At 39.2% G+C, this 26,678-nt stretch overlaps 1 protein-coding gene and 1 pseudogene across 3 annotated transcripts in view; one reads left to right on the top strand and one right to left on the bottom strand.

Annotated features, from left to right (window-relative positions):
* Positions 1–26,678, top strand: part of GREB1L (GREB1 like retinoic acid receptor coactivator) — a 264,160-nt gene that overhangs the window by 204,062 nt on the left and 33,420 nt on the right. For both annotated transcript variants that reach the window (XM_082853112.1, XM_082853111.1), the window contains exons 16-18: positions 781–978; positions 21,253–21,433; positions 23,266–23,458. In XM_082853112.1, the coding sequence (XP_082709238.1) occupies positions 781–978; positions 21,253–21,433; positions 23,266–23,458 (572 nt within the window). The remainder of the gene's footprint in view (positions 1–780; positions 979–21,252; positions 21,434–23,265; positions 23,459–26,678) is intronic.
* On the bottom strand, positions 7,936–12,073 carry LOC309970593 (tumor protein D52-like; annotated as a pseudogene). Its single transcript has 2 exons — positions 12,019–12,073; positions 7,936–8,570 (listed from the first exon to the last, which is right to left on the bottom strand). The product of its transcript is annotated as a tumor protein D52-like (transcript).

Genomic DNA, 26,678 nt, shown 5'->3' with positions numbered 1-26,678 from the left:
ATGCACGCATGTGTAAGAGAGATTGATCGCTTGATTATAACTTGTAATAAAAAGCTACTGGCTTGGTTAGAGTATCTGGGCAATGTTTTTCTAATACGTCACCTATTGAGCAGCCAGCTGGCCATGTCATGGGTCAGGTCTCTTCAGATAGTACAGGCATCAGCATGGGAGTTGACCACAGTCACCCAGACCTGCTAGGTCACAAGCACTGGCAAAGTGGAGTCAAGTGGGAAGAAAGGTGAAGTTAGTGTCATGGGGAGGAGAATTTCAATCCATGTTACAACTGACTTGCTGGAGAGGAAATGGTTACTGCAGTGCCATCCAGAAAAGCTCAAAGGAACTCAGCATGATTATGATTATGGCATTAGCTCTGAACTGGGTCTGGGCTCAGGCACCTGACCTGTGCTGATAGTCCTAAAGAAACCAGGAAACTCTTCCCCTTTCCAGAGATGAGTCCTGGCTCCAGCTGCAAGAGTGCGGTCTGTCCCCCCATTTCTGGGCAGGGGAGGGCTACTGAGTTCATGCCTTGTGAGACAATTTATATTAAAATAATACATTTGTAAAACTACTACATTCACTCTTGAGCACATCCTTTCAGCCAAGTTGTCAGGGAAAGTGGGCAAATCTACTGAAAGTCAATAGAGAGTGAGGATAGAAAGTGAGGATTCTTGGTGATAGAGCATCACTCTACCCTATGTGTATTATTTGTCCCTATATGGATTCATAGAGGCCATCACAGAAGTGAATTAATCTTGTTCTTATGACTTTCTTAAATTTTAGATCTAGATAATGAACCCTTCCAGATTTATCAACCGCAGCTTACGGTTGCCAGAAAACTCTTGTCCCAGGTGTGTGCCATAGCAGACAGCGGCAGCCAGAGCCTGGACCTCGGCCACTTCAGCAAAGTGGACTTCATCATCATTGTCCCAAGATCAGAGGTTCTGGTCCAGCAAACTCTTCAACGGATTCGACAATCAGGTAGGATGGAACTTTCAAAGAGGGCCCTGCCTAGATCCAGCCTTAGATTCCCTCTGTCTCTTTCTTTGGCTTAATCCAAACATTTTTAGGGGCCTGATTCTATTAAGTCTGTGATGTCATCAGTGGATTAGAAACTGGCCACTCATTTATGAAGAGAAATGTCCTCAAGGCAAAGATAGCCCTGCCTGGGCTGACGGGGTCTGTGCCACCTGAAGTCCTTCTGTGGCTCAGTGAGTCATTCTCATGGGAGGATTCTTGTACCTTTTGCACACTACCAGCAGATTTTTCAGCCTAGAAACCAGAACGCCATGCCCTGTGTCAGCAATGAGAAACCTCATTAAAATAATTCAAAGTTAGAATTTCTCCTAATTTCTTTAAGAGAATAAGTAGAGAGGAAAAAAATTTTTTTCCAGAAAACGTGAAAAGGTAGGGAGCAAATATTTTAGAAGTCTGTGGTAAATAACATCCCTCTCAAACATAAAAGTTGCTTAGAATTACAAGAAGCAATAAGGAATTTAGAAAATTGAGACTGCTGAAAATGCCTGCTTTTGTAAACTAGGTTTGAAAAAGAAATTATAAATGTCAAGTTGCTTCTGAGTACCTTAGCTGGGGGAAGACACACACACACACACACACACACACACACACACAGAGATTTTAACTGGAGGATAAATCTTTTTGCCACAGTTAAAAAATTTATTTTCAATATATTTGAAAACAGGAAGCAGAAAACTTCAGAAGAGCTTAACATACAGTTTATATGTTCCACACCTGACATTCAGTGCTCCTTAAACTTTAGGGTGCATGCAGATCACTAGGGATCTTGTTAAATTGCAGATTCCCCTTCAGTAGGTCTGGGTAGGCTCCAGATTCTGCATTTCAAACAAGCTCCCAGGGGCTACCTGGGCAGCTGGTCAGAGGACCACTCTTTGATTAGCACAGCTGTACAAAAAATCTTTCGTTCTAAGTTCCATGGGCCAGATGAGCTGACTAACAAAAGGCTTTTCCCTCTTTAACACCTCTTAGTGGCTGTGACTGAGACATGTAAAGTCTTTCCATGCCTCGTCGAGACCCAAGCGCCTGGTTAACAGTGCAACCTGTGTTTTAGCCTCTAAAATTTTGAATGACAAGTTACAAAATGGCCTGTTAGAAATATTGACTTATAGGTGAATTAGCCAGAGACGGTCAAATGCCTTCTCTCACAGCTCTCCCAGAAACTGGAGTGAGTTCTAGACCTCCTCAGCTACTGGCCATTCGTCATTTTCTTTCCGCCCCCCTCCATTGAGGGAAATGAAGGGGTTTTCGTCACACCAGGCATTAACCAGATTTTTGCTACTTCTTGTGGATTTTCCACTTTATTACTGTGGAGGGAGCACCTTCTCTTGTAGGTTTTTTACTTGTACCAAAGGGCATTTGTGGCCTTCCTGAGTTTGTGATCTGATATCCCAGTCATACTCCAGCCAGGTCATCTTAGCACCTGTTTCAAGGGGTGAAATCATCCATGGTCAAGTGGTTGTACTCTCCCCAGAGCCTTTTCCTCAAATAACCTCTTGATGACCTGTATTTTCACCTTTCTTAATCAATGCAAGACCCTAAATAAAACCCTGCATTTTTGACAGATAGAGAAACTCTATTGGTCCTTCCTTTTCCCTTCTCAACGCCCTCAGATTTTTCCAAAGTGAGTATTTTGAGATTATCATTCCTCAGAAAGGACTGGTATTTGACTAGTTACATAAGCTTAGAATCCAAGAAAATCAGTGTTACAGAGATTCAGAAAATTCAAGGCAAAGCATATTTTTAAAATTATTCACATCTGGCCTTGGCATACATACTGAAAATTTTTGCTGCAGGAACAATCACTTCTATATATTTTTAAATAACTGTATTCATTTTTATTATACAAAAAACCAGAGTTGTTGTTTTATTTTGAAAAATAAAAGAAAGTAGGAAAATTTAAACACTTATAATCCCACCACTCAAGGATAATCACTGTTAAAATGACTTAATACCTAGTGTTCCAAGCTCTCTTCTCTGCCTATGTCTGATATTATAGTAGGCACATTTTTCCACATCATTAAGCTTTTGTAAGCGTCACTCATAATGAATGTGTATGATATTCCATATCATAACAACACCAAAATTTATTTGCTTTTTTTATTTGAATACCTTTGTATTTTTGGAACACATCACAGTTGATAGAACCCGAAGGACCAGAAGCATTTTAAGGTGTAAAGAGATTGTCCAGAGCAGAGATTCTCCACTAAAACAACTCTTGAAAGTCATTGCTATGAAAACACAGAGGATTCTCAAGAAGTCATCTGACTCAGTTTCCTCATATTTTGCCATGTGAATCAAGGAGAGCTACATTTGCCTAAGGTCCAGAGGGCAGTGCTTTGGGGACAAGGACTGTTCTCTCATCTCTGTGTGCCTGGTGCCTCATTTCTGCCTCTCCTGGGCCTGGCACCAGTAGGGGCTCAACTACGGGTTCGGGTTCGAAGGGAGAGCTGGGGCTGGAGGGAGGAAGGGGAGGGATGGGCAGAGGGAACACCAGTGTCCAAGTGCTTTGCTCTCTGGTTCCATTTGCCTTTCCCTAAAGGAAGCATTTCAGCAGCCAGCCTGCCAGGAAAAGCACCAGGCAGGGAGAAGCAGCCAGGACATGCAGAAAGGCCACATCCTTGGCAGCCCTTGTGTGGCTGAAAGGGAAAGGTGAAAATAGAAACCATCACATTGTTGCAGACTCAGCACTAAGGCGAAGCATTTGGGACCTTAACTTACTTTCTAACGAAGGAAGGGAGGCAGGGAGGAAAAGAAGACAAAAGAAAACAGTACAGAAAGAATTGGAAGGTAAAGAAAAAAGAAATGAAATGGGTTAAACCTTTTTAAGTTTGCCCCAGATGGACTTGTAAATGCTGCAGTGATCAATGGAAAAGCAACATAAGGAATTTTTAGACCATAGGAAATTCTTTTGTTTTAGTGTCATTTTTTTTTACAGACTGATGTTGTAGCATAGTTCTTCTAATTCAAGAAGCTCCAAATGCTATAAATTAGAGTACTAGGTTATCAAAATGCGATCAAAGTGCAAGCCACTTTCAACTCCACATGAGTAGGATGAAAACAGGAAGGATTAGTGACACCATATTTTCCTCCTCCCTGCTTTTAAAATGGTATCCGTGGGAGCCCCCAGCAAATGGGAGCAGATCTACGAGTATCCAGTCAAGGAAGTTTTATCATGCTCAGGGGAATGACGTAAATTTGACACCTCAACACATGCCTGATCATAAAAGAACCAGAGAGACAGTTTCGTCTGCTGATACGTAGATAGGTTTTAAGGCAGTGGGAGAGATTAGGAGGGGAGGAGAAGAGATAAAGGAAGGCAATTTCACTTTCTGAAATGTATTTTCTTGGTCTCATCAACCTTGTCTCCTTGTTGGTCAGCAGAAAATGTAAGCGGAAAAAAGGAAGTGAGAAAGGCAGCAGGGAGTGGGATCCCAGGGAAGAAAGTACTAGGAAAGCACTCTGCCCTGAGGTGGAGTAGGGAAACACCAGAGATTACTCTGTACAAATAGAACTGAACAAGTATCTAACGTTAGCATCTGTGAAGTCAGTTTCCAACCACGTCGTAGCTGCCCAGTGCCCACCCCTAGTTTATAGACAGCGTTGGCACCTGCCTCACAGCCACCACCTCCCCTCCAAGTGGACGACCCCACCGAATCCTAGCTTCTCTGCATTAAGCTCTCATCCGCAAACACCTTTACCTCTACTGCTCATCAGGCGCCTGCCCCCTAGTCATATCCCAGACGCTCCTGGATCCTGGAATTGTAAATTCTAACAACCCCAACACCAGACCACGGACTTCTTTGCAACATACACTGTGTGGGGAAAAAAAATCAGCCTTTCCGATTGATGCCTCGTAAATTCCTTCTGCTTCTTTAGTTGGCTCTCTCTCCCGCTCTCCACGGTGACTGGCTCTTGCAGACTCCGTTTCACTCACAGTTCTGACCTCATCCTTCTCTTAGCAAAGGACCATGCCGCTTATTTCTCCCCTCCCCCACCCCCAGAGGAAGAAAACTTCAGGTAAAAACTTCCTTCCAAATCTGGAAACCTACCTGCATATACACCCATCATTCCCCCTTCCTTCCTGATCAGTGAAGAGCTGCCCTGCTCTGTGTAAGCCTGCTTCTCCCACCTTGCTCTGGAGGCCGTGCTGTCTTATTCTCATGGACCTCATACTCTGATGATCTCCTTTCTCATTGTCACCTTCCATTTCCTTCCCTCCTGGAGCTCATTCCATCAGTTTTAACCTACCCCACTCCCTCAGAGACAAAACAAGCAAGCCTCTGTTAATCCTACCTAACCCTCCAGTTTATCCTCCTCGACTTAAGTGACAAGCTTACTGAGGGAGTTGTCTGTTGTCATCTTCATTTCCTCAACTCCCAGTCACTCAACACCCTGCAAACTGGCCTCCACTCCCCACTGCCACGCTTCTAGGATTCTCACCAATGTCACCAATGACCTTTTCTGTCCTTACCTGGACTCCTGACAGCACAGGTGCCCTCCATTCCTTCCTTTAAGCACTGCAGTGCCTTTGGCTTCCAAGACACATCCTTTCCCAGCCTTCCTTCTACAAGTCATGCTCCAGTGCTACTCTGTACCCTGTGGTGCTCCAGCCCGACACTCAAGACTGCGTAGTGGCTGTGTGTTTATTGATGATCTTTCTCTTCAGCTAGAAAGCAAATATTCAGGGTATAGGTCTGTCTTCTCTATGGCACAGGAGACACTTAACAAATGTGTTGAACTGAAGTTTTGTAACGTTCTGTTGAATTTTAAGTTAAAATCTATTTTAAGAGGAAGACATAGGGAGTTCCCTGGCGGTCCAGTGGTTAGGACTTGGTGCCTTCACTGCCGTGGCCTGGGTTCAATCCCTGTTTGGGAAACTAAGATCCCACAAGCCGTGTGGCACAGCTGAAATAAATAAATAAATAAGAGGAAGACATAGAAGTAATTAATATTTAAGATGTGGCAGTCCTGTGGCAAAAACAAATTCAGCCATTAAAACCATGTTTCGCAAACCTACTTTGGCCAAGAGTAAAGCCCTTAAGATGGGTATGTAACAGGTGTATCTGTCAGTCACACGGGGCTCTGAAGTCGTATCTGTGTGTTCAGAATGCTCTTCTTGTGCAGATCTAGTGCTGCTTTCCTCCTTGACCCAAACAAACAGCATAGTCATATACACCACACAGTGAAGTCTCACCGAACCCAAATTAGAGAATTCTCTCCCACTGGGAGGACAGAAGGGAGCCAGCCAGGCCACCAGAAAACAGTGGGACCACCAGAGCAATGGGCACCGAAAGCAATTACCCGGAATTTTAACCAGCCGTTTCAATTCCCAGGTTATATATTTATTTTTCTTTTACTGATATACAGAATTTATTAAGCTTTTCACATGTAATAGAGCATAGTTTCAGTTGCATCTGAAGTGCTAACAAAAGCTCCAGCAATCAAGAATGGCAGCATGTTATCAATATTTTATAACAATCAACACTTGTAGCTTTTCAGATTTGGATAAAATCAATTTATCCCAAAGTAAATCTAGTCATGCTTTTAAAAAATGCTTTAGGTCACTCCAAGCTTGGCAATTAACATTTGGCTTAAACAATAATAAAACAATCACAACTTGATAAATAACAAATACAACATTGTAGGCCATAACCATACACTGCATAAGGAAAAGATAGTAAGTAGCCATTAGCATTAATAGAGTACCTTGGCCTCCATGTAGATACTTCCAGAGGCTTTGGTTCATTCAGCCCTGACACTCAGTTTTTAAAGCAGGGGACAATATCTACAGTATCATTTTGTAATTTCTAACACACTGAAAACAAGTAAGTAGAAAATGATGAGTTGATTTTTATTAATGCATTAAATCCTCAGGAGTTATCACCAACCCCTTAATATAAAATTTTTTCAAGTTATATTAGTCATATAACTTGGTGTGCTACTTACTGTAAATGCTGCTAAATGAATTAAATGAAGACAACAATGTTTCCCCTAATGTGGTTGATTTTAGCACTTTTCAGCTACCTAGATCTAAAAACTTTCAGGCTTTTGAACTGAACATTTGAGGAGAGTGTTCATATTTCAACGTATTGATAATACAATATGCTTGATTCAGAACGTTAACTTACAATTTACTCCAAAACTAAAATTTTAATCTGGTGAAAAATAAGTAGCTGTAAGTGGCATAATAACCATGACGCATAATAACCATGACACTAAAATGGTTACTGTCACAGATGGTGATAAACAAGGATGTGAGGGCTCCACTCTCAAGTCGCCTAGGATTTTGAATTACTTGTACATATTGTCACTTACAAAACTATAACCAATTGAATATTTAGTCTGGTGTCTTCAAACACCCAAGCTATAAGATAACTTATACCAAAACAATATCTTTTCGAAATATTTTTTGTAGCTGGTAGTTCTTCCCTTGGAGGTAAAGAACATTTTGCCAAAACTTTTAATAACCAGGATACAGAAAATTTTAAAGAGCAATCTTAGGAATCAAATATACAGAGATTCAAAGAGGAAAAAAGAAAATTGTATAGAAGACAAAGATCAAACTGGTATCCCAGATCCAGAGCAATTTTGTAAAGTAGGAAAGCAATTATGATAACCCACAGCTTCTTAGGTCATTCTAGTGAGGATCTCCAGGTACTATATGTGTTTTTATAATGATATTTCCTAAATAAAGGGCCTTAAATGCACATGAAAGAGCGTCTCCCAGGAATAGAGGTTAAGATATTTACGTTGTTCAACCCACAAACTATTTGGTCAAAGGAATATGTAAAGTTCAACAAAAGCACATCTGGTGGAAATTCATGGCAATGAATGTTGACAAGATGTGCTTGGATCTCGCTTGCAGCATCTGGCAGCGAGTAGCAGAACAAAGGTGGAATCTCACAGGCTCTCCTGTGTCTCTTCTGGAAGAGGCTCCGTGGTGGTGGAACTAGCGTTTGCAGTCGAATTCAAGAATTCTCCAAAATCACCACCAGCAGGCTTGGTTCCCCCTACTTTAGACTTTAAGTTTTCAACGATTTCCTCAAATTACTTGAAAGTTGGGAAGTTTTTTACATCTTCCAGCTTTTTGGTGATGACTGATCCAACAGATGAAAAAGCAGCTGAAGCCTTTTGTCCAGGCTGAGATAAGGTTTCAGAGGTCTTCTTGTATGCAGACGTGGCTGTCACATCTTGCCACCCTTTGGCAATGTTCTGTTTTAGTGTCTGTAGTGAATTGATCCCAAATTTCCGCTTGATCTCTGTTAGGTGCTTTCCTTTTTCTGCTAACACTTGAGACAGAGTCTGGATTTCTTCTTCTACCTTAGCAAGTTCTCTTCTTAGCTCTTCTCGCTCCTCCTCTGATAGGGTTTCAGTGGCACCGATAGTGGCAGCAACATCTTCTCCTTCCTCGGGTACTGGGTCTGTTCTCAGTAGACCTTGCTCGCCGCGATCCGTGTCTCCCACCCACCGGCAGCGAGTCCTTGCTTGGCCTCCCTGCCCGCCACCCTCCTCCTGTCGTCCTCCCAGGTTATTTGCTGAAAAGAGACAGCCAGGGTGAAGGAATGTCCATTGTTATAATACTTAAAACTTCAGCATGCTCTAATGATTATTTTCTGGATTTTCATTTCCTTTTTTAAAAAACAATAGCAATTTATTATTTATATTCTACTTTTTTTGTAATAGGGACCTGAAGACATATCAGTAAAAGCAGTTATAACAAACCCATAAAATCAGCCAAAAATTAAATATGATGTTCATTTCCTTTTAAGCATTAGAATACTTTTGCATACCAAAACTTCAGAGAAATTAACTCGATCCCAAGGGAAGATGAACAGCTAAAACTAAGAATAGTTTTATTTTTCTTTAGGATGTCTTCTTGACAGGAAGAACAAGAAATAAAACTTAGAAATAAAAAATTTAGAAATAAAATTATTTATTAAAAAACATCAAGAGAGGGCTTCCCTGGTGGCGCAGTGGTTGAGAGTCCGCCTTCCAATGCAGGGGACACGGGTTCGTGCCCCGGTCCGGGAAGATCCCACATGCCGTGGAGCGGCTGGGCCCGTGAGCCATGGCTGCTGGGCCTGCGCATCCGGAGCCTGTGCTCCGCAACGGGAGAGGCCACAACAGTGAGAGGCCCGCGTACCACAAAAAAAAAAAAAAAAAAAAAAAAAAAACAAGAGATAATAACATTCAAGCCAGACCACATTGTTCTCTCCAAATAAATAAGCAGTACCATGGGGCATTGAGATGAGCACTGGGTCATTTTTACTGATACCTGGACATTTTAGATTTCCCTGATTATTATCAGTTTAACCTGATACTCAGGCTGATTAGCTCCTTCTAGTGATGGGTTCTGGCCACTCATTCAGACTTTTCACCTCTATGGCTTTGACACTAGTGCTCACAAGATATTGTGGACTTGGTGCCTGTGTTCTTGGTTTTATTCCCCTTCAAGACCCTTAGATGGTTGAAAAATTGCTGTTTCCCCTTTAAAGTTTTGTGAGGAATGGCCTTGGAGGACATGATATTGTTTTTCTCTAATCCCATAAAGGGGAATTCAGGCTAATGCTTAAACACATCTGGACCCGTAGCCTTCAGTAAAGCCAAAGGGGGCACAAGTGGCTACAGTCTAGTTGCTTGGAGTCCTTGTCCATCCAAGAAGGTTCCTCTTCTTTGGAGTTGGTTATTTCCATGGAAGACGTCCATGACTGCGGCACCACCTAAGGCAGCTCCCAACGTTCAGATCAATCACCTTTAGGGAACACCAACCAATCACCAAACACTTTAGGTGATTCCCAACCACCACTGGCTCTGTTCTAGGACTCAATAAGTTGCAAAATGTCCTAAAAGAAGAAGAGTTACTGATGCCTCCTAAGTTCCCATTCATGTTAAAAAGTAAGATTTATTATTTAGGTAGACATGGCCCTGAATCTCTTGGTGCTACCATCAGTATCCCAGTTGGACTCTGCTGATGTCCATTTTTTATTGTGGAGTTGGAAAAATGTGAGATTTGCTTATGATTTATTAGAACATAAACTTTTATTTAATCCTATAGAACTGTGATAAATAAATTATCGAGAATATAGAAAGTGACCTTTCTCAGACCAGCCATTTCTCGGCACTTCTGACCATTTTCAGATGTCACACCTCTAAGTATATTTTTGGAAAACAAAACAAAACATGAGGGTAAAACCAGAAACTAATGAAAAAGTTATCCTATATGGGGTGGAAGAGATAGGGATGGAATGAGTATAACTTTTAATATAGTTTTGACTTTTGATCCTTATAAATGAGTTACATAGTCAAAAAATTAAATTAAATTAAGATGATGGGGAAAAAATATTAAATGCAAACAAAAATAAATGAACCTAACTGCATATCAAATTGATAACATAACCACACACCAAAAAGAATTAATTCAAGGATTGTTTTAAACAGGGTTTTCTTATTGAACATTCTCAGTGTGATATATCATATCCTAAGGGTAAAAAGAATTGCAAATGAATCTTGAATTTTAATCAGTATGTGGTTGGAAGTGGTACTGATAATCTTAAGCTATTTTGTGTATATCACAGTATAGAGAAAATGGGTAAATATTTTAATGTTGAAAAACAGTGTTCTTACATGAAAGAAAGGAGAAATATTCATTTTAGATTTAAATTGGAGATAGAAGTATAAACTTATAACTTGAAAAATACTAAATGTCTCTTAGCTCCGTCCACTGAAAGGTTTTAAAAGCAGTGATATTTTGGGACTTCCTTGGCGGTCCAGTGGTTAAGACATAGCTTTCCACTGCAGGGGGTGCGGGTTTGATCCCTGGTCGAGGAGCTAATATCCCACATGCCTTGCGGCCAGGAAACCAAAACTTAGAACGGAAGCAGTGTTGTGGTGAATTCAAGACTTTAAAAATGGTCCACATCATAATAATCTTTAAAAATAAAATGATATTTTAGGGCTTCCCTGGTGGTGCAGTGGTTGAGAGTCCGCCTGCCGATGCAGGGGACAGGGGTTCGAGCCCCGGTCCGGGAAGATCCCACATGCCGCAGAGCGGCTGGGCCCGTGAGCCATGGCCGCTGAGCCTGCGCGTCCGGAGCCTGTGCTCCGCAACGGGAGAGGCCACAACAGTGAGAGGCCCGCGTACCGCAAAAAAAATAAAATAAAATAAAATGATATTTTAGTATCAAATGTGTGTGTGTGCACATTTAGCATCTAGATCTTAGGTTATAAATACCATTCCCCATTATACCAGCTCTGAGGTAGGAACAGTCTGGAATCTTGGTTTCCAGAAAGTGCGAAAGTACTCAAAGATCGATGGAGGCATGTCGAAAGGACACAGCAGCCTGCTTGAAGGAGACTTTGCTGTCCAAACTTGGTAATTTGGGGCATCTAAAGGAATGATGGCAGTGGATTGTAACCTGCTGGATTTTTGTAAAGCCCATGAGTCCACAGTAATGCTAAAAAAAATAAAAGGGGCAGGAGTGAGGGGTGGGACGCAAGCTCTCCTTTATAAAAGAGTACCAGCTAATCAACATAAGAAAATAACAGAATTAAGAAATCCCTGTTTTGCACTACCAATATAGTAAGTAGGATGATGTAGTGGAGCATTAAGCTCAGTGAACAAAGACATGTGTTCTTTCTTTTATTTTTTGCGGTACGCGGGCCTCTCACTGTTGGGGCCTCTCCCGTTGTGGAGCACAGGCTCCGGACGCGCAGGCTCAGCGGCCATGGCTCACAGGCCCAGCCGCTCTGTGGCATGTGGGATCTTCCCGGACCGGGGCATGAACCTGTGTCCCCTGCATCGGCAGGCAGACTCTCAACCACTGCGCCACCAGGGAAGCCCTACAATATAATTATTGATTCTGGCAAGTATCATCAATGGGTACTGAAACCATTGGGTAAAATGTATTCAGGAACAAATATTCACACAGTCTCAAAGTGTCATCCCACATATTAAAAATTACAAAGAGGAAAAGGCATCTTTACAATGGAGAGACCTGGCAGTAGACAGTACCATGTCCATGCAATCAAACTTCGCCATCTCCCATTATGGGACAGGTTGACATTATGAACAAGGGGAAGTACATGATGTCACCTATGAAGCATAATTGCCAAAAATGTTTAACGTGAATCTAATCACAAGGACACTATCAGAAAAATCCAGATTGTGTGACATTCTACAAAACAACTAGCCTGCATTTTTAAAATATCTATGAAAAGACCAAAAAAGAAAAAAGACAGGGGAGCTGTTTTAATTATACAGAATAAAGAGACACTGCAAGCAAGTACAATGCTTAATTCTTGATTGGATCTTAGACCTAAAAATAAAAAGTAAAAAACACAGCTCTGGGACAATTCGTGAAAATCATATCTACTACTATATGTAAAATAGGTAACTAATAACAACCTACTTCATAGCACAGGGAACGCTACTCAGTACTCTTTAGTGACCTATATGGGAATAGAATCTAATAAAGAGTGGATATATGTATATGTATAATTGATTCACTTTGCTGTACAGCAGAAACTAACACTGTAAATCAACTACACTCCAATAAAAATTAGTTTAAAAAAACCAAATGTATGCTGTGTACTAGAGAATATTATATCAATGTTAGTTCAATTCTTTGGATGTAATACTGGTATTTTAGTTATGTAAGAGAATGCCTTTGCTCTTAAGAAATACATATTGAGGTATATAAGGGTGAATATTATATATTCTAAATTATTCAGCGATAATAACAACAATGAATAAAAAGTAATAAAGAGAAAAAGCAAATGTACCAAAATATTAACAATTGGTGAAACTAATTGAAGGGTATACAAGTATTTATTGCACTAGTCTTTCAACTTTTCTATAGTATTCAAAGTAGAAAGAAAATTTAAGAAATTTTAAATATTGAATAGGTCAAATTTATAAATTTTATGAGGTATTAAAAATCACAATATAGTGAACACCCGTGTACCTATCAAAATAACTTACTGAAGACTCTTGTTCCCCTCCCTGATGCTAACATTCGTCTTCTTTCAAGGGTAACTATTATGCTGAATTTTGTGTTTATTATTCCCTTGTTTTATTTATAGTTTTGCCATAGTGCATAACTCCTAAACAATATATTGTTTAATTTTGTATACTTTAAACCTTTTTGTAAGTGCATTTGTCTGTAATTTACTTTTTATACTCAATATTACATTCTTTTGATTAATCCTGTTGTTGTATATAGCTGTAATTCACTAATTTTACTGCTTTTTAGTATTCTATTCAATGAATATAACACACATTTAAAAAAAATCATCTCTCCTGTTGATGGACATTTAGGGTGTTTCTAGTTTTTTCTATTTCAAACAGTGCTGGTACACATGTACAAGAGTTTCTCTGAGAGAAGAATTGTTGGGGCATAGGTTATGTACACTTTCAAGCTTACTAAATAATGCTAATTTTTTTCCAAGGTGGTTGGTTATATTTACATTCCCACTAGCGATGTATGTGTTTCAGTTGCAAATGTTTGATATGGTCATGCTTATTTTTAAGTTTTTTTAATTTTTAAATGATTTTATATCTTCAGAAAAGTCACAGAAACAGTACAAGAGATCCAAACATGACATTTAAAAATAATTCCATTCTCCAATAAAGATGTTAAGAAAAAAAAAGAAAATTATCACAATATGCTGGCTTAAAAAAAATCCATTTATAATAGCATCAAAAGGAATAAAATACTTAGGCATATATTTGATGAAAGAAGTGTAAAACTTATACTCTGAAAACTAAAAAACATTGTTGAAAGAAATTTAAAAAGACCTAAATAAATGTAAAGGTAGTCTACATTCATGAATTGGAAGACATAAATATTTTTAAGATGGCAGTATTCCCCAAATTGATCTACAGATTCAATGCATTCCCTATCAAAAGCCCAGCTGATTTCTTTGCATAAATTAACAAGCTGATCCTAAAATTCATGTGGAAATTCAAGGGACCCAGAATACCCAAAACAATATTTAAAAAGAAGAACAAAGTTGCAAGACTCTCACTGCCCCATTTTAAAACTTAATACAAAGGTACAGCATTTAGACATTGTGGTACTGGCATAAAGATGACATATAAATCAATGGGATAGAATTGAGAGAGTCTAGAAATAAACCCTGCTATTTATGGTCAACTGAATTTTGACCAGGGTGCCAAGACCATTCAATGGGGAAAGTAATCTTTTCAACAAATGGTGCTGGGGCAACTTGATATCCATATGTGAAAGAATGAAGTTGGACCTTTACCTCACAAGCAAAAAGTCACTTAAAACAGATCAAAGACCTAAATGTAAGACCTAAAACAATAAAATTCTTAGAAGAAAACATAGGTGTAAATCTTCATGACTTTGGATCAAGCAACGATTTCTTAGATACGATTCCAAGAGCACCACCACCACCACCAACAACAAAAATAGATAAACTGGACACCATCAAAATTAAAAACATTTGTGCTTCAAAGGACACCATCAAGAAAATGAAAAGAGAACCCACAGAATGGGAGAAATTATTTGCAAATCATATGTCTGATAAGAGACATATCTATAATATTTAAAGACCTATTATAACTCAATAATAAAAAGACAAATAGCCTAATTAAGATATGGGTAAAGGATCTGAATGGGCACATATCCAAAGAAGATATACGGATGACCAAAGAGCACATGAAAAGATGCTCAACACCATTAGGCAGTTGGAGAAATGAAAATCAAAAACACAATGAATACTACTTCATGCCCATGAGGATTGCTATAAGCAAAAAGAGAGACAATAACAAGTAATATGTAGAGAAACTGGAAGTTCATACACTGCTGGTGGGAATGTAAGTGGTTTAGCTACTTTAGAAAACAGTCTAGCAGTTCTTCAAATGGTTAAACAAAGAGTTACCATATGATCCAGCCATTCTACTCCTAGATATGAAATGAGAGAGAAGTGAAAATATAGGTCCACACAAAAAACCTGTATACAAAAGTTTACAATAGCATTATTCATAATAACCAAAAAGTGGAAACAGTTCAAATGTCTATCATGTCCATAATGAATGGATATATAAAATGTAGTAAACTATACAATGGAATATTACTCAGCAATAAAAAGAAATGAAGTATTGATGAATGCTAAAACATGGATGAAACTTGAATACGGTATTCCAAGTGAAAGAAGCCAGTCACGCAAGATCAGATATTGTTATGATTCCATTTACATTAAATGTCCAGAGCAAGGAGACCTATAGAGAAAGAAAATATATTGGTAATTGCCTAGGGCTGGGGGACTGAGGGGGGAATTGAGGGATGATGGTTAAAGGGTCTGGGGTTTCACGAAAATGTTCTAAAATTGCTTGTAGTGATTGTTGTACAACTCTGTGAATTTACTAAAAGCTATTGAATTGCACATTTTATATGGGTGAAATGTATGTGGACTATATATTAATAAAGCTGTTAAAAAATAGGGAGTTCACATAAACCCTTCACCAGCTTTGCTTAAAGTTGAGAATTTATATAACCATAGTGCCATGATCAAAACAGGAAATCAATTCTGGAACAAAACTATTAACCAACTAAAGACCTCACTAGTTTTCCCTTAATGTCATTTTTCGTTCCAGGATTCAATCCAGGATCAAACATTGCATTCGGTTCTTTTGTCCTCTTAGTCTCCTGCAACCTGGGACATGTCTTCAATTTTACCTTGTTTTTCATGACTTTAACTGCTATCTCCAATTCCATGTGAACACTGCAAGGTTCCTTTTAGTCCTTCCCCATTTCTCTATTTGTAACTTCTTTCTCTGACAGGGAGAAACCTGATTCTTTTTTTTTTTTTTTACGGTACGCGGGCCTCTTACTGTTGTGGTCTCTCCCGTTGCGGAGCACAGGCTCCGGACGCGCAGGCTCAGCGGCCATGGCTCGCGGGCCCAGCCGCTCCGCGGCATGTGGGATCTTCCCGGACCGGGGCACGAACCCACGTCCCCTGCATCGGCAGGCGGACTCTCAACCACTGCGCCACCAGGGAAGCCCAGAAACCTGATTCTTGTTATCTATAATGTACATATTCACTTCTTTGATTTTTTTTCCTAGAAGTTACACAATTGCTAACCCACACCCCTGTGAGAAAACAGATTGCCAGCTAAAGTGTTGCCATACAATTCTTTTGGTCTTTAGCCTTATGGTTTCCAGCCAAAACTGATTTGTTTTACTAAGGTTTGCTCTTTTCATGCTCACCCCCCATCAATGTGGTTATGTTAGTTTTCATTTGTTACCATTTGGATTCCATGTTGCCTGCCTCTCCTCCCACCCAACCCCCCATGCCCCACTCCATTCTTTTTTTTTTTCTTTTTTAAATATTTATTTATTTATTTGGCTGCGCCGGGTCTTAGTTGTGGCACTCAGGATCTTTGTTGCGGCATGTGGGATCTAGTTCCCTGACCAGGGATCAAACCCGGGCCCCCTGCATTGGGGGTACGGAGTCTTAACCGCTGGACCACCAGGGAAGTACCCCCACTCCATTCATTTTTTTTAAATTTATTTTTGGCTGCATTGGGTCTTCAATGCTGCGCGCAGGCTTTCTCTAGTTGTGGCAAGCCTGGGCTACTCTTCGTTGCAGTGCACAGGCTTCTCCTTGCGGTGGCTTCTCTTGTTGCTTCTCCTTGCGGTGGCTTCTCTTGTTGCGGAGCATGGGCTCTGGGCGCGCGGGCTTCAGTAGCGTGGGCTGTAAAGCACAGGCTCAGTAGTTGTAGCGCACAGGCTTAGTGGCTCCGTGGCATGTGGGATCTTCCCGGACCAGGGCTCGAACCCGTGTCCCCTGCACTGGCAGGCAGATTCTTAACCACTGCGCCACCAGGGAAGCCCCCCCACCCCCTACTCCATTCTTGATTAACTTTGTTCTATGGTTCTAAGAGTCAAAGCTATACAAAACGGTATATTCAGAGAAGCATCTTCCCCTCCTCATACCTACTCATTCCCATTTTCCCTTCTTTACACCCCTTTCCCACCCATCCCCCTACTGGTAACCAATCTCTTTAGGTTGTGGTTTATCCTTCTTGAATTTGTTTTGCAGAAATGAGGTACATAAGTATTTTCTTTCATCCACTACTTTCTTACAGTTATCTTGTTTTAAAAAATTTGTATTAATGTGGTATTATTCCACTTTATTATGGTTTTTATTTCCCTTATTACTAATGAGGCTGAACATCTTTTCAGATATTTATTGGCCATTTGGGTTTCTTCTAGGAAATGCCTGCTAAAGGTTTCTTTTTTTTTTTTTTTGCCCATTTTCTCTCGGATTTGTAGGAGTAATTTATGTATTCTGAATACTAATCCTGTTTAGTAATACTAGTTACAGATTTGGTAGGCTCGTCTTTTTATTTATAATATCTTTGATGAATAGACCTTCTTAAGTTTATCTATCATTTGGCCTTTTCTGTTTAAGTAATCCTCTATGAGTTGCCACAGTTATTCTCCCTTTATTGTCTTCTAAAATTTTTAGAGTTTTGTCTTTTACATTTAAGTTTTTAATCCACCTGAATTTTTTTTTCTTTTTCTTTTTTTTTTTGCATATCAGGTAAGATCCAATATAATTTCTTGGTTCTTCAGTGCTGACTGTTGAAGAGCCCATCCTTTACCACTGATCTACATTGCAAGCTTTATCATAAATCTCCGTTTTATATGCATGCGGGTGTGTTTCCAGGGTTTGCTCCATGCCAAAACCACTGTTTTGTTAATACAGCTGTATAATTCTTAGTCTCTGGTAAGGCAGATCTCTCCCACCTTTTCTACTTCAGGTCTGTCTTGACTATTCTTGGTTCTTTGCTCTGCCATATACATTTTTAAACAATTTAAAATTTTAACTATATGTTTATGATATGCTTCTAATTTAAGTCTTCTTTAATGTCATTAATAGCTTCATCATTTTCTCCATAAAGGTCTTATACACCTTTTATAAGATTTATTCGTAGATAATATTTTCTGACGTCATTGTAAAATAGTTTTTTTTAAATACATTTCCTAACTGTTTGCTGTTGGTATATAGAAATACAACTAATTTTTATAAATTGATTTTGAATCCATCAACTTAACTAAATTCTTATTAATTTAATTGATTTATTGATGGATTATTTTATGTTTTCTACCAAGACATATTAGTAAATAGTGATAGTTTTGTTTCTTTCTCGCTCTCTTTTTTTCAGTAATTGGTGGTTCCATTTATTTCTAAATATAGTAAGAGCATAAGATATTTTTACTGAGTTGAAATAAAATGCTTGTAATGATGCCATTAACACCTCTTGAAAGAGGCCCTCTGAAGGAAGAGACCATATCCATTTTTGTTTTACATTTACTAAGGAGAAGCTGTGAAGGGAGAGAGGAATTAAAATGGAATATTAAATTATATTCTGTTTACATTTTAATATACACTGCATAAGACCACCAGCTTCTATGAAAGGATAAATACTGTATCATTAGACTTGTTGTGGAGAGTTTTGTTTCTCACTTCACAGTTATAGGTAAAAAAAAGTCAGGATATACAGTTATAAAATGTGAGCTAGGTAGCAGAATATCCATTTTAAAAAAGTAGGAAGGAATGCACAAAAATGTTCACAGTGGCTTATTTTGAGTTAAAGAATCCTGGATGATTTTTTCTTTTTTAATATATCTCTATACTTTCCAGTTTTCCCAAGATGAGTATCTATCACTTTCATAACCAGGAAAGAAACAAAACTTAAAACTAAAAGCAAGTCTAAAACAAATGTAAAGGTAAGGATCATATACTAAAAATGCCCCGTTAGAAATAAAACAATCAAGTACCTCTGATATGCCTCCCCCCCACCGAGATATACCACTGCAGAGCCAGCTGGCAGCATAGACTAATATACCATGTTATGTCTAAGAGAATGACCTCTGAGATTCATGGAACTTTGTCTTTCCATTAAGGGCATGTATGGACTTGACCTGTCAAAGACATACAATTGGTCGGCATTTCATTTGTTTTGAAATGTGATCAACTCAATTATCCATAAGATACATTTTTCCTCTTTGTGAATTATTTATGGTCTTATCATATTAAGAGCCTCCTAACTCTCACTGCTTATTTCCTAAGGATAAACTTAGGAAGTATAGACTAATTTTCAACTGGTTCTACTCTCCCTATTTTACAAATAAGGAAACAGAAACCACCAGAGATTAAGTAGGTCCTCTTTCTGTGCCTCTGCTCACCTCCTCTACACCAGAGGACTTTGTCTCTCATCATGACACTTGTCAAAAATATCCATCTTCTCCATCATAAGCTCCATGAGATTAAGATCTTTGTTTGTCCTGCCCTCCTGTGTATCCCCAGGCTGAGCACAATACCTGACATAGTACCTGATATATAATGGATGTTCGGTAAATCTCTATCGAATGTTGAATAAATTTTATAAGCAATCCACGTTCCAAAAAAATCAGACTACTTGCCAAATTAAATGTCTGATTAATTGCTTTTGGAAATATTCACAACATCATTTGACTACACGTGGGTGGAAATTGAAAACAATCTCTGAGTAAAGGCTCCTGATGAAAAAAGTTTGAAAGCAAAATTACCTTTCTGTTTACCTTTTCTGGTATGATGAATTTTTCATGCGGTAAAACATTTTTCCTATTTTCTTCTTTTTTTTTTTTTTTTTTCGCGGTACGCGGGCCTCTCACTCTTGTGGCTTCTCCCGTTGCGGAGCACAGGCTCCGGACGCGCAGGCTCAGCGGCCATGGCTCACGGGCCCAGCCGCTCCGTGGCATGTGGGAGCTTCCCGGACCGGGGCACGAACCCACGTCCCCTGCATTGGCAGGCGGACTCTCAACCACTGCGCCACCAGGGAAGCCCTCCTTTTTTCTTTTATACCATTTAGAGCTATTAATATTACGGCATCTAGATGCTAATTGCATATAGCTGTTAATTAGTCTGGTTTTATATGAAAAGAAAAACTAGACAAACAAAACTAAGTCAACATAATTCATAAAAGTCTCTTCACTTAACTTGTTTATCTTTTTTAATTTAAATTTTTTTCCACACAATTGGAACTGGTAGATGTGGCTGATATTGGATATTAAATAGATATCCTTGGAGGACCATATCTAACCCCCAAATGTGACATATCTAACCCTAATCAGTCTTCTGGTTCCTTCTGCCTGGAGGGTCATGGGCTTGAGTGACAAGGCTCTCCTCTCAGAGGGCTGAGTGTCTTGGGCAGGGGAGTGTTGTGCACCCTTGTTTGGGGGCAGTGTTTTTTTTCCAGCTTTATTGAGCTATAATTAACATATTGTCTAAGTTTAAGGTATACAGTGTGATGTTTTCATGCATGTATGTATTGTGAAATGTTCACCACAATAAGGTTAGTTAACACACACTTCACCTCACATAATTGCCACTTTGTCTCTTCATTTTAAAGGAGGATTTGGTGTTTTAATTATCCAACAACAGCTTCATGTGCCTAGAACTATTTTAAATGTTTGTATGTAGAAATAATTTTACTATAGACAGAGATAATGATACAGTACAAGTTTTACAGTTTCTAACATTTTGACAATATAATTATCTTGAGTAATTCAGTTCATTCTATTAATTTGGTACATAGTCCAATAATCGTTGAGGGCATCCCATACTCTAGGTACTGTGCAACATTGTCACTATATAAAATGAGTAAAATACTACCTAAAAAAGCTCACGATCTAGCAATGTATCTTTGGATATCAGATTTTATTTTCCTTTTTTCTTATATGTGTTTTGTCGCTAAATTTGGGGTAAGGAAGATTTACACGATTATATCAATTTGGCCAAGAGCTCTAGTCCAAAGCTTCATTTTTTCCAAGTGGCCTGTAGTAGCTGTTAGCAGATAAATAGAATTTAACTAGACATAACTAAATTCACATATAAATATAAGTTTATATTTCACATATAAATAGAATTTAATTAGACAGAGGTCTCGTACATTCAAGCTTCTACTTAACGTATCAGGTCAGTCCCTGTTGTCATTTGTATGAAGTATGGGAGGTGGGGTGCGGTATTCTAAAGAAAAGGAAACCTGATATTTCCTCTTCAAAACTGTTGTGGGGAATATGGAAAAGGAAAACTATCTGCTCTGTAAATCTCTGTATATGGTTAGCACCCAGTATATCAGTACTGAACTTAATCTCATAGACATGTGTGTAAAAAAGATAAACTCTTTTTTCTTCTTGGCAGGTGTCCTTGTAGACTTGGGTCTGGAGGAAAATGGGACAGCCTATCAGAGAGCAGAGAAATATGTTGTTCGTCTAGACAATGAGATTCAAACCAAGTTTGAAGTTTTTATGAGAAGGGTGAAACAGAACCCGTACACACTGTTTGTGCTAGTTCATGACAACTCCCATGTGGAACTAACGAGGTGATTGCTTCAGAGTGAGCAAATACAATATTTCTTCTACAGCAGTAATGGTCATGTACTAAATAATTGAAAAGGTGGTGATTTGAAAGACCATGGACCCTACCAGTTGGCATCTTCTCATGGTTAACTTATTCCCACCCTTTCCTTGCTTTCTCAACTTTTCTTACCACTTTAATGTTGATTTTATTTTAACTATACTGTGGGTGAATTTACAAATTCCTGTTAAAATCCGGTCTTAAGAGCATTGTGGGGACACAGCTGCTTCAGCGAAAGGGTGGCAACAAGGGGGTTGCGGTGAGTGAGCTCCCAGAAGGGCCATGTGCTTTCCCGCCCACCCCCTCTCCTCCTCGTGGTTCTTCTTGTTTTCTCCTTTTCCTTGTCCTCTCTTCCTTCCTTTCCTGCCATTTCTCCTCTTCCTTGCCTTTCTCTCTTCCCTCTTCCCTTTAGCAGCAGTGGAGATGCCACTTCAATGATCTGAGAGCAGATCCAAAACCTTCCACAATCTGCCTGTTTAAACAAGAAACCATCCTATCTCTTTATGGGCTTATTAATGAAATAACAGTTTGTGTAGTGTGACGGAGTCAGATCAAATCACAGTACTTATCTAGTAGGGGGTATCTTTGTTCCTATGGATTGAAAAAAGCAAATAGTTTTTTTTTGTTGTTGTTGTTTTTTAAGGGCAAATAGTTGTCAAATATTACATATCATGGTTTGTCCTCACCACGTCAGGTGAGGGAAATTTCAGGCATCATCAAACATTCATAGATTTTCTTTCCTCAGGACACACTGAGGTTAGGCATCTGGAATTTTTTTGATCTGTGGTAGAAATGTCAGAATTGCAAAAACACTTGTTCAGAAGCCAGAATGTGTTTGGTACTCCATAATCTGCAGTCTAGAGCCATATGTAGGTGTAAATAAGACCTGGTATAACTTGTTAGATTTGCAAGGAAGGAAGGAAGGGAGAGAGGGAGGAAGGAAAGATAAAGAAAAGAAATTTTGCCCACACCTTGTTCAGTTACTGCTCATGTTCTATGAGCAGAAATAGCTCACTGACCTTGTATACCTCATCTTTGAAAGTTTGGGGTAATAGCTCTGAGGATTACACATTGGATCTCTCTGTATTTAATCCTCATGGGCCTTGAGATTACTTTTTTGAATATACATATGTATATGTGTATATATATATATATATATATATATATATATATATATATATAGAGAGAGAGAGAGAGAGAGAGAGAGAGAGAGAGAGAGAGGGAGAGAGAGGGAGAGAGGGAGAGGGGTGGGGTGGGGATACCTCCACATTGAACGGAACTGAAAATGACTCAGAGATATGAAAATGTTGGTCGTGGGGAGGAGGCCGGAGGAGTCCTCCCCACGGTCTAGCAGCTTCAAGTGAGGAAGGAGAGTGTGTTACACAGAGGGGATTCCTTGTAGCTTTGGGGCCTCTCTGGGGGTACAGACCATTGCACAGTTATAAGCATCATATTTTGATGGAGAGCTCCCTCATTCAGGTGGGCTTTCCAACTGAAGTGATCCACCTCAGCTACAGAGCTGGATATCCTTGGCTTGGATAACTGAGTTTACACTTTGAGGTATATCAGCGACAAACTGAAAAAGGAAAAAAAAAAATCCCTGAAATTTGTCTGAAAGGGGTAAGAAGGTGGGTCCTCTTTGCCTTCCAAATCTAATGTTGGTTGCTTCTGTTCCTGCCCCCAATTAATAGGAACCAGAAAAATAAGAGCTAAAACACCACCTCCATTTTGATATCTGATTCTGCATCTAATCAGTTAAATTAGGAGGTTTTAATGTGACTTTCAATATTTCTACAGTGTCATTTCGGGCTCTTTGTCACATGGTGAACCTGGCCATGGATTGGCTGACAGAGTCATTAACTGCAGAGAGGTTCTGGAAGCTTTCAACCTCCTTGTGCTCCAGGTCACCTCCTGCCCATACACTCTGCAGACCCAACAGTCCCGAATCAGCGCCAACAACGAGGTTCACTGGATACAGCTGGACAGCACAGTGAGTCTCTGTTTTACCCTCTGATACACAGTCATGTTCTCAGTTCCCCTGGGGAGCAGAATCTTGTAATAAAATATGGTCACGGCAAAAGAGTTCAAAAAGCTAACTAACACAATGCTTTCTCTTCTAAAAGTTCCATATAATTACAATTATTATTCACTAAAAACTAGAGAATAGTGTCCTCTATAAATTTGATTCGGTGGTTCTTTTTTGGGCTATCATGCAGATACAAAATTGTCTATCCAGTATAGTTTGTCCCCCTAAAATGTGATGTCAGCTGACACCATCCTCAATATCCTGGATTAGCTTTGTGCCTTTAAATGATTCATTCCAATCTAAAACTTGGAAATTTTATTGTCCTCTTGTTTCAGTCTTACTGATCTAGATGTATATCTATATGTTAATTAGTCTCATGCTTCCCAGCAACTGAATTTTTCCTTTTAATCAATTCTCACAGACTTCTAGTTGAAACAGAAGATGCTGGTACTGTTACTCTAAATTACTCAGGGGACTTCCCTGGCAGTCCAGTGGTTAAGTCTCCATGCTTCCAGCGCAGGGCACACGAGTTTGATCCCTGGTCAGGGAACTAAGATCCCACATGCTGCGCAGTGTGGCCAAAAAGGGAAAAAAAAAAAGACTTTAAACAGCAATTCCCTGGTGGTCCAGTGGTTAGGACTCCACAGACAAAACAAAACACTCTAAATTACTCAGTAGTATCATTTAATGCGTTGAGAATAGCTCAGCACTGTACACATCCAGGTCCAGTCCCTAATACTTAAAAGATATTTTCTGTGACCTATAAATTGTAAGCTAAATATATTAGCAAATAAAAAAATGAGTTTTATTAAAAAACAATAAAGATCAGCCGTTAAGCAATAGAACCTTTGTTTAGAAATATTGAACTGTGAGATATTTTAAAATAAACATGTTTAAGTAAAAGAGGCCAGAAATGTCCTACATAAGAATAACTTTGTTTTTCAACCCAATGCATTTCACTCTGTTATGAAGTAGGTAAGAAGACTTGGAGCCCTTCTCTTTGAGTATTGGTGTGTCCTTTACAATCAAGCAGGCTCAGGTCCCTGACTCACATTGGCATCACCAGTCCCTCCCTTGTGAGAACTGTCTCGGTGTATTGACTGTCACAAGGAGGTTGCTTTGAGCTTTCACTTTGCTGGTATATTCTCCACCCTAGCTCTGTCCATGAATTGGGTGGGCAAGTTATGGGTGAGATAAGAGGCTGCCAGAGTTCCTTTGCCTCTGAACCAAAACCGTATGGTGTGCCTAGGGTCTACCCCAGTAGTTGTCCTGACATGGAATGGGATAGCCAGTAGAACTGATAAAAGGAAACAGTGTTTTTAATCCAACAGATAGGGCTCCAACTAAACGTTAAGTTGAATATATTGTTAGGGGGGAAAAAGGAGAACTATCCTATTCTGAACAGTTGGTTCAGTCTTTTTCTGGAAGGGATCACTCCAGTGATAGGAGGATGGGCTCATAGCTTCTGCCCTTTGTCTTCTCCTGATGTGAAATAATAGAGAAACAAGCTTAAACTAATTTTCCTTAAAAGTCATTCCTATGATTGTGGTTAATTTTTTTAAGTATAATGATGGTATTGTGATTATATTTTTTAAAGGATTCCAATCTTAGAGGTATCTAGTGAAGTATTTGTGGATTAGAGATATGATACCCAGGATCATATTCAAAATAATTGAGGGGTGGGGAGTTATTATATTCTAATTAAAGTTTTAAAAATATCTTCCCTATGACATTGAGAGGAGCATGGAGAAAAGGTAAAAACATTGAATCTAATTTACAACAACTCTACACATTTAGTGGCGAAGCTCTAGTGATTAGCTTCCTTTAGTTATCCTGAAGCCAATGTCCTAAAGAAGGAATAATAGAGAAAAGCAAAGAAAGTAGACTCAAAAAATATTAGTGAGCACTTGTGGGCTTGTGTTAGATCTTTCCAAGAACACACAGAGAGCTGATGGTTTAAGGAGAAAGCAAAGTACGTATAAAAGCCACTATTATTCCAAAGTAGAATAAGACATAGATAGAGAAAACAGATTGGTGGTTTTCAGAGGCGGGGGCTGGAGGGTAGACAAAATGGGTGAAGGTAGTCAAAAGGTATAGACTTCCAGTTATAAAATAGATAATTCCTGGGGAAATAATGTACAGCAAAGTGACTATAGTTAATAATACTGTATGGTATATTTGAAAGTTGCTAAGAGTAGATCTTAAAATTTCTCACCATAAGAAAACAAGAATTATAACCGTGTGTGGTGAGGGATGGATGTTAACTAAACTTATTGTGGTGATCATTTCACAACATATGCAGATAGCAAATCATTACACCTGAAACTAATATAATTTTATGTCAATTATATCTCAATTTTTTTAAAAAAGAAAAAAATCAAGTTGTACACCTTAAATATATACAATTTGTCAAAACAAAACAAAACATGTAACAAAATAAAAACAAAGTAGAGTAAGACAATTGCAGAAAACCAAAGCGCTCTGTGGGTTGAAAGGAGGGAGAAGTCCCACCCATTTGAGAGCATCAGGAACGGCGACATAGAGGACAGAGCACTTGGCATGGGCCTTGGAGGAGAGGAAGGACAGAGCAGACAGGGGAGCAGCCACTCCTGGCAGCAGACAGCTCGGGCAGGACCACAGAGGAGTAAGCATCAGACATTTTTCAGAGAATACTTAGTGGGATGAAAAGAAACCTGGAAATATACATATGGAATCTTTGAGACCAGGCTGGAAAAGCTTACACTTATTACACAGGCATGAACAATATTTTAGCAAGGGCATAGTATTATTAGAAATAACATTGAGACACAGATGGAGAGAACAAAGGTATGGACACCAAGAGGGGAAAGTGGCGGGGGGGTGGGTGATGAATTGGGAGATTGGGATTGACATGTATACACTAATATGTGTAAAATGGATAACTAATAAGAACCGGCTGTATAAAAAAATAAATAAAATTAAATTAAAAAAGAAAAAAAAGAAATAGCAGAATATACATATTTCTTTTATTTTTTATATTCACAATGTTAATGTACAGCTTGATGCATTTTCACAAACTGAGCACACCCATGGGACCAGCACCCAGATGAAGAACTAGAACGCTAGCACCACTCCAGAAGCCAGGCACTCTCTCACAAGAGGGAAGCACTCTTCTGTCTTGGTTTGCCCCATTTTGAACGTTATA

This window comes from Leucopleurus acutus (assembly GCF_964270905.1).
Source record: "Leucopleurus acutus genome assembly, chromosome: 13".
NCBI lineage: Eukaryota > Metazoa > Chordata > Mammalia > Artiodactyla > Delphinidae > Leucopleurus > Leucopleurus acutus.
Note: the sequence above shows the minus strand (reverse complement) of the source record. Positions and strands in the feature narration are given on the sequence as shown.